The 8,509-nt window shown below is 38.5% G+C and overlaps 1 protein-coding gene across 1 annotated transcript; it reads right to left on the bottom strand.

The window, feature by feature from the left end:
• Positions 1-1,618: 1,618 nt before the first annotated feature.
• On the bottom strand, positions 1,619-5,569 carry IFNG (interferon gamma). The gene is made up of 4 exons (XM_069762022.1): positions 5,395-5,569; positions 4,438-4,506; positions 2,965-3,153; positions 1,619-1,867 (listed from the first exon to the last, which is right to left on the bottom strand). Exons 1-4 carry the CDS (start codon positions 5,518-5,520, stop codon positions 1,727-1,729), a joined length of 525 nt encoding a protein of 174 aa, XP_069618123.1. The 5' UTR covers positions 5,521-5,569; the 3' UTR covers positions 1,619-1,726.
• Between the last annotated feature and the right edge of the window lie 2,940 nt (positions 5,570-8,509).

The following is an 8,509-nucleotide window of genomic DNA, read 5'->3' as shown; positions in this document are numbered from 1 at the left end:
GTATCATCCTTGGGTGCTTCAGAAGCCCTGGTGTCCTTGGCTTTGTGTTTAACCTCACACAAGCCTGTCCTGCATAGAGCTCTTGCTCTGCAGCTTGCAAACAAACCACTGACACCCCCAAACCAACAATGACAGTTTGGGCTCCTTTCCACTTGCGAGAAACACGTCCGTGTCTCGCATGTGAAAACCAAGCTCTGGCGCCAGCACTTGGGAGCGGAGCGTGCGGCTCCATGTGTTGCTATGCGGCTGCACGCTCCGCTCTGGAGTGTCGGCGCCAGATCTTGGCTTTCACATGCGAGACACGGACGTGTTTCTCGCAAATGGAAACAAGCCCTTTAAATGGGAATCGTGGACATAGAGCCACTCTCAAAACCCAGAGTGGAGGGAGAGATTCGCCCCACTACCAAACCTGCAAAATCGCTCCGAAAATAAAAGCCCTTGCTGGGTTTTTCTATAAACTGACTTGGTCAAATAGTCTGTCTAAATCCAAATTCTCTTTTATTTTGCATTGTTAACACAGGCTTTGTAGTAATCACAAATGCACTCCAGCGGGCTTAATATGTCTCTATGCGCATCCTAGGGCATATATACTGGCTCTTGTATATTATTCCCCTCACTGCCTCACTATATATACAATTGCTAATATATGCTATACAGTACAGTTAATTAATAAAACAGATCAGTTAGAGGACACTTGGAAATAGTTATATACTGTGTATATTGCATCTCTATATTGCACCACAAGTCCAATATTCTACCAAAGCCTCTGCACTAGGGTTGAGCGAAACGGGTCGTTCATTTTCATAAGTCGCCGACTTTTGGCAAAGTCGGGTTTCATGAAACCCGACCCGATCCCTGTGTGGGTCAGCCATGCGGTCGGCGATTTTGGCGCCAAAGTCGCGTTTCATATGACGTGTTTAGCGCCATTTTTTCAGCCAATGAAGGAGCATGGGCAGAGTAATGACATAGGTGTCAGGGGCGTGCACATCTATCAGCATTTTTTTTGCTTGTGCGCTGTAGCTATTTGTAATGTGTAAACCCAGCTTTTCTGTGTAGGGACGGACGGGGGAGAGAGAGAGAGAGAGAGAGGGAGAGAGAGAGAGAGAGAGAGAGAAAAAATAAATAAAAATAAAAAATAAAACCCACTGACTTTGCATTGGGTTTCGTGTTTCGGTCGATCCCCGACTTTTTGCGATAATCGGCCGATTCCACTCGACTCGACTTTTGAGATAGTCGGGTTTCGCAAAACCCGACTCGACCCTAATAAAGTCAAGGTCGCTCAACCCTACTCTGCACATCTCCTGAGGTAAACTGGGATTGTTTTCTGGTAATTATCTATGTAGAAGAGTAGAAACCTGACACCATGATATGACACGATAATATATAATGTTCTCATGTGTGTCACTGTGTCTTCATAAATATGATGTGCGACCAGGAAGAGATTTTTTTTTCATGCATGTTTACTAAAAAATTATCATAAATATATGGGCCAATCTTTCCCAATGCCATCCTCATGCTGTAATTACACTTCCACAAGAAATCAAAGTTACAATTTTGTAAACAATATAAGTTTTATTGTGTGTCAGCAGCAAATAAATTAAAATAAATTAGGTTTCTTTGGAATAAAAATATATTATAATTAAAAGTAGATAAATAGTATAAATATTTATAAAATTTTTACTGTAGCTAGCATTTGTTATGGTAGTACTATTTAGCAGCCATTTGATTAGCATCCTCTTCGTCTTCGTACATTTTCTCTTTTGCATTTTTTAAAGTCTTGTTTTTGTTGACCTTGAAGGGAAGAAACATCCCGGAGAACACGCAATAGTTCCTTGACAGCTGCACGTTGAATTTTAATGTCTGACATCTATATCAGGAAAGAAAAAAAAAAGCTATGAGAAAAATGCAGCCATGTAGAATAGACCAGACTTACGGTGAAGGTTTTATAGTTAAGGGGTTTTCTGGCCACACTGCACTGTTTGATTATCCAAAGAACAGGTCATTAGTGATGAGCGAGTGTACTCGTTGCTCGGATTTTCCCGAGCACGTTCGGGTGGTCTCTGAGTATTTGCAGACTTAGTTTTTGTTGATGCAGCTGCATGATTTACAGCTGCTGGCCAGCCTGAGTACATGTGGGGGTTGCCTGGTTGCTAGAGAATCCCCACATGTATTCAAGCTGTCTATCAGCTGTAAATCATGCAGCTGAGGCAAAGAAAACTAAATCTCCGAGCACTTACAAATACTCGGAGACCACCCGAGAAAACCCGAGCAATAGTATACTCTCTCATCTCTTCAGGTCATCACTATGAGCTTGTGGAGGTCCGACACTCGGCACCCCCATCAATTAGCTGTACTTTGCCATTACGTGTAAACACTTGGAACAGAGCCACAAAAAGCAGCTTCATTCAGTGTGTATCTGCCTCTGCTGGGTCATGTAGAAGAGCTCCTTTGCAAAATAAGTTGTACCCCAAATAATAGCTGATCGGGGGGTGCAGGGCGTTGGACCTTCACATATTGATGATCAATCCTGTCTATCATTATCTTATGACCAGACAACCTTTTTTACTGTTTTAGTTATGTTTACACTGTATGTTGTTATTTTTTGACTGGCACTACGGTATATAGCACTTTCTGTATATATTTAGGAAGCAAAAATAAATTTCTACTTCAAGCATTTCTGAAAGATTATATTGTACAAATTAGAAGTATCATAGGGTCTCTTAAAACATTAATTACAGTCTAAAAAAGGTTAAAGGGCATGACGTAGCACATAAAAACTAATGACTATTAAATGTTAGCTGATCAGAAGTATGTACATTGGAGCCTTCGGATGTTATTTTTAACTTTTAACTTTAATCCTAATTAACATAGATTTCTAATTGTCCAAATTATTTTCTGTATAATAAAACTGATGCTTCGGAAGCATTCAACAGTTATGTATTCCATAATCACTATTCATTATACCTGCATTTGCTTCACTTCATTCAGTCGTTTCATTTTTTGGTCTGTTTTTTCAAAGTAGTCTTTATTGGACGTGTGAAGCATCTGGGTCAGATTAGTAATGCTGTCTTTTACCTCTGTAGATTTAATAGATTCAAGCATCTTCAGGTACATAGGAACAATCTGGCTCAGTAACAGTTTCTTTTCACTTTCCTGAAAGGTCGAAATATTTTAGGATTAGTGTGCTGAATATTTCATTTAACAAAACCATCAGCACTTAAGACAAACCAGTAAGTATACCGAAGACAGGGCCAGGTAGGGTAAAAGGCACTAATCTATATACACTAAATACATTTTTCCATGCTCTGTTAGGAACAACTATTATTACTTAAGAAATGTTCTATACACCAAACATCCAACACAACCTCAAATTGCTCATTTTTGTCTCCAATTCCATATCCAGCTAGTCGCCACAGTTAGTCTCATCTTATGCATTCCTTAAAATAATTGTCCAGTCTAAATAAAGAAGGTCATTTATAAAATCATTTATAATTGGTCTTCATCAATTGTGTAGTTGGTAGGGGATTCCTGTTTTGCACCATGATTTATGCCAGAATTGTTGCAACAATGATGCTTCTAGCTCCGAAGGAACTGTCCAGCAGAAGCTTGTCGTGATTTGTCATTGTTTTCTGGTGGTTTGAGACCAAATTAATATGGAAGGAATTTGCTTAACTATAATAAGACGTTTCATTTCATTGGGTCATGTCATTTGGCTCAGTGGTCAGCACTGTAGTCTTACAGATCTTGAGTTCTAGGTTCAAACCCCAACAAAGACAACATCTGCAAGAAGTTTGCATTGGTTTCTTTCCACACTGCAAAGACATACTTGTAGTGACTAGTGATGAGCGAGTGTAATCGTTGCTCGGGTTTTCCCGAGCACGCTCGGGTGATCTCCGAGTATTTGCTCGGAGATTTAGTTTTCCTCGCCTAATCTGCATGATTTACGGGTGCTGGACAGCCTGAACACATGTGGGAATTCCCTAACAAACAGGCAACCCCCACATGTATTCAGCCTAACAGCCGTAAATCATGCAGCTGCGGCAACGAAAACTAAATCTCCGAGGAGTCACAAATACTCGGAGACCACCCGAGCATGCTCGGAAAAACCAGAGCAACGAGTACACTCGCTCATCACTAGTAGGTTGTGAGCCCAATTAAGGACAATGATGATGCCTCTAAAGCGCTGTGGAATTAATGTTGCTATTTAAGAAAGTGAAATAAAAGAACAAAAAACACAGAATTTTGCTAAAATGTAACTCTAGTCTGAAAGTTCCATTTTGCTGAATATACTCAGGATTAGCTAACATTGAATGTGAGTAATGATTCCAATATAATACATGAAGCAAACAGAAAACACCTTTAGGCGTTAGTGGATGTACTATAGATATTAGGGGGATTAGGAATACTTGTACATGTTCTCTTAGCATGTGCGCATACCTCCTTCCAGTCATCCAGCAGCTTTGAAAAGACTTCACTGACTTCAGTGTCACTTGTGTCTTTTGTATTCTGTTGATAAAAAATAGCAATTGTTATTTTCTGATAACAGCAGCAAATATAATAAAAACAATTATGGAATTATACCCTAAAAAAGTAGTGGAATGTAATATAAAAATGTAAGAAGACGCTCTTTATGTGATCTAATATTCGAGTAAGACACAACTAGTAACCAACGCAGAGCAGATGCATCTCAGTCACTTTTCTTTGCTAAAAAGTGGCAGCTTTTTTACTGTAAAAGTTGCACAGCTGCACTCTTCAAGGTCCGCCCCATTTTTTTTTAGTCTTCCCAAATGTCTGGAAAAGTAGCAGGAAGTCTTGACAAATATAGTGTCCTGCTTGACATTCCTTTACTCCAGAAAACTGGTGCGGATGCTTTGCTAAGTGCGCTTCATTGTCACATAAATATAGACACCTAATACAGTATAGTTTGTAAAGCACTTACAAAACTAAATGCATTTGTATACATAACGACTCTGGTTCACAATCAATAGTTGCATATCCAGCCACACTACTTCTTTAGTAGTGCTTTCATTATGGAGATAGGGGGATATTAACATATACTGCTTAATTCTATAAATAAATGAAAGTATATGCTGTACAATTGTTCAAGTGCCGTTGCATATTGTCACTTCCTTCTGCACTAGGCATCTGCTACTAAATGTCTGACCACAATTACAAGTTAATAATTCTCAGCAGACTTTCCAGAGAAGCAATAATACTAATAATAAGATTAAAAACACTATTATTAACATTTAGGAGTGAAAATTCTTCAGTGCTGAAAACTGATATCATAAATATCTCATAAATAACAAAAGACCACTAAGATAAATACACAGCTAAAAATGAGCGGCCAATCCATAATTAGCATTGATCAATTCCTGCTCTGACTGTACTTACCAAATATCTTCTCAGGTTTTCAATGTCATTATGTGCTACCTTAAGGTCAATGTTATATCCATTAATTTGTCCAATATAACAAATGATGGTCCAAAGAAGCAGAAATATCTTGAAATATTTCATCATTTCTCAGGACAAAGCAGGTAAAATTAGTGTATGTTCGGTAGTAGGTGAACCTTCTTGTGAACTAGCTAATGTCTTTCATGTAGAATACAGCAGGTATATATACCCCACAAAACTTTTTGCAATACGTCACAATTAGTCATGTTTCACAGGCTTTCAAAAAGGAGATGGTGTTAGATAGGCGTTGTGGTGCTTCTTGTTTCTTTTTTCTATTAGTAGATTGGTTTCTGGGGTTTTCAGCTGTGAACATTTAGTTTCCTCTAAATGACAAAGCAGGCATGGCCACCTTAGAAGAAAAGACCTTTCGGAAATCACAAAATCCTTAGAAAGCTAAAGGATTTAATTTTTCCAAAATGAAAAATTGTCATTGAATTTATGTAATTATAACTTTTGCATTTTAAATTTTTAAAGGAAATATTAATAAGTATTTAAGAGTATACACTGCAAGGTACTTAACATAAGATGTAGGATTAGGATTTAAACATTTTTAGTACATTTTGATATGCAGAATTGCATATTTTATATACCATATCTGGCTTTGTGAACATTTATTTATGCGTCTTTAAAGTTGTTATTCCTATAAACACATTTTAACCACGTGATGACATGGCCATTTTCCATTTTTTCATTTACGTTTTTTCCTCCCTTTCCTCCTCGAGCCATAATTTTTTTTTATTTTTCCATCAATATAGCAGTATGAGGGCTTGTCTTTTGCGGGATGAATTGTACTTTTGAATGACCCCATTGAGTTTACAATATAGTGTACTGGAAAACAAGAAAAAAATTCCAAGTGGGGTGAAATTGCAAAAAAAAAGTGCAATTCCACAACTGTTTTGGGGTTTTTTAATTTATCATGTTCACTATATGATAAAACTTACCTGGTAATATGATTCCCCAGGTCAGTATGTGTAAGCAGATACCAGACATGTATAGTTTATTTTTAATTTAAGTCGTGAAAAAAATTTCCGAAATTTGTTTGAAAAAAGTTTTAGCATTTGTCGCCATTTTCCGAGACAAATAGCGTTTTCATTTTTCGAGATGTGGGGCTGGATGATGGTATGTTTTTTGCTCCCTGAAGTTGTGGGAGCCCATTCCATACAACTTCTCCCTACTTTTGCTGTGTATGTGTGGACACTGTTGGGAGAGGTCTAGCCAATAAAAAGAGCTTCTCTTCAGTATTAGCCAGGAGGGTGTACTGAGGTTTATGGATATTTTTAATGGATTTTTTTATGTAACTATTTTATATCACTGCTACTTTAACTTTGCCTCTGACCCTACACATACCCCTAACCATAGTCTTAACACTAGCTCTAGTTAGGGGTAGAAGAAGACTGTAAAAACTTAAAATATATTATTACATGTATGTTTTGTTTTTTAGTTTGCTTTTTTTGTAGCATGATGTACTTTTTACACTTTGCACTGCTCTGGCAGATCTCTGTCTCTCCTATCACAAAATCCCAAGAGAGAGGAGAGTTTTTGAAATGTGGGGAATCAGCAGTCGACTTTTTACTTTTAGCCAGACTGAGGCTGCTCTAATAGACTTATCACAGCATTGATAGCTCTGATCAGAGGTGTATCTAGGTTTCTGGCACCCGGGGCAAGAATTCTGTTTGGCACCCATCCCCAAGCACATACTGTATGTAATTTGCACTTAGTCATGTGCCAACAACTTACTTGCCCTAATGCTCTCTATGTTCAATGAAAAACTGAGAGAAGCAGGAAGAGAAACTTGTTGTCACATGACCATAAGTAAGAAAATTGCATATAAGTGAAGAGGTCATGTGATGACTGCTGGAACCAGCAAGCAGAGCTGAATCCTGACAGTGAGGATATTACACGCTGTTAGGATTGGCTGCAGGGCTTCATTTTATAGTTAAAGGGCTTGTCCAGGGTTGATATGAAAGTTTGCAGTCATTCTATGTGACTGCAGGCTTCTGAATTCTCAGCGCATGCACTGCACGCTAAAAGATACAATTGATCACAGGAAGCCAGCATGCTGCATCTTCTCTGAGCTGGCTGTCAGCTTGACAGCTGACTCAGAGAACAACTAACTTCCGGTCCGGGGGGTGGCAAAATGCAGCTGCCGGGGGGAGACTCCTCGGAGTGCCACATTAGGCGACCTGACTGCGCCCCTTGCCAGCTGCATCCAGGGCAGTTGCCCCGCCTACTCCCAATCCCCCCCCCCCAGATATATTTCTGGCTCTAAATGGAAGTGGAAGTAGCAGAATAGCAAGCTTAGCTGGGAACACAGCACTAAAAAAGCACAGCCACCACTTACCTTTAAAATGAAAGGCAAAAAAGAGTTTTATTCTCTGATTTTTCACACATCTGAGATACTAATTTTTTATGGCAGTTCAAATGGACTGTGTATGTATTGTGGTTTACTTAGTATTGGTACTAGTGAATAATAGAATAGTGCACACATTCACACAGAGCCTTTACGACAGTGAATGAAGGCTACAGGATGTCATAAAGAATCATACAAGCTTTGCATAATTTCAGAAGACTGCATCTATATGGCTCTGCTAGGTAGCCACATGATAAACGGGTTACCACTTTAGGCCAAATAGATGTGTTTTCGCTACTTCAACAACATTTCCTATGTAGATCATACTGCGTGCGAGAATAATATCTGCCAGGAATGAGGACTGCACACAACATATCCAGAATTAGTGGATGTCCCAGTGTAGGACTACCACTAACCATATAGCCAAAAATATATGCTGTGTTCTATGGTATATGATACTAGGGATTCAGTTCCTGTTATGTCTACATTATAGTTACCTAAAAATAATTATAAATAGTAAAGAGGTAAAGGTGAGCACATATATCTCTGGCAAAATATTACTCCTATAATAGGTTTTTAACACTCATTACATTCCATTTAGGTTAAAAAATACACATGTTCATTTCCACGTGAAACAATATAATTGAGTAATCAAATATTATAGGAAAAAACTTTCATGCTTTCATCACAATCTAGAGGAAGTAT

The sequence above is a fragment of the Ranitomeya imitator genome, chromosome 4 (assembly GCF_032444005.1).
Source record: "Ranitomeya imitator isolate aRanImi1 chromosome 4, aRanImi1.pri, whole genome shotgun sequence".
NCBI classification, from domain to species: Eukaryota; Metazoa; Chordata; class Amphibia; order Anura; family Dendrobatidae; genus Ranitomeya; species Ranitomeya imitator.
Note: the sequence above shows the minus strand (reverse complement) of the source record. Positions and strands in the feature narration are given on the sequence as shown.

Coding starts and splice junctions, on each gene's coding strand:
- IFNG (XM_069762022.1), bottom strand. CDS start 5,520: ATGATGAAATATTTCAAGATATTTCTGCTTCTTTGGACCATCATTTGT. Junction 4,507..5,394: donor AAAACCTGAGAAGATATTTG/GTAAGTACAGTC, acceptor TTTTATCAACAG/AATACAAAAGACACAAGTGA. Junction 1,868..2,964: donor ATGAAGTGAAGCAAATGCAG/GTATAATGAATA, acceptor TTCCTGATATAG/ATGTCAGACATTAAAATTCA.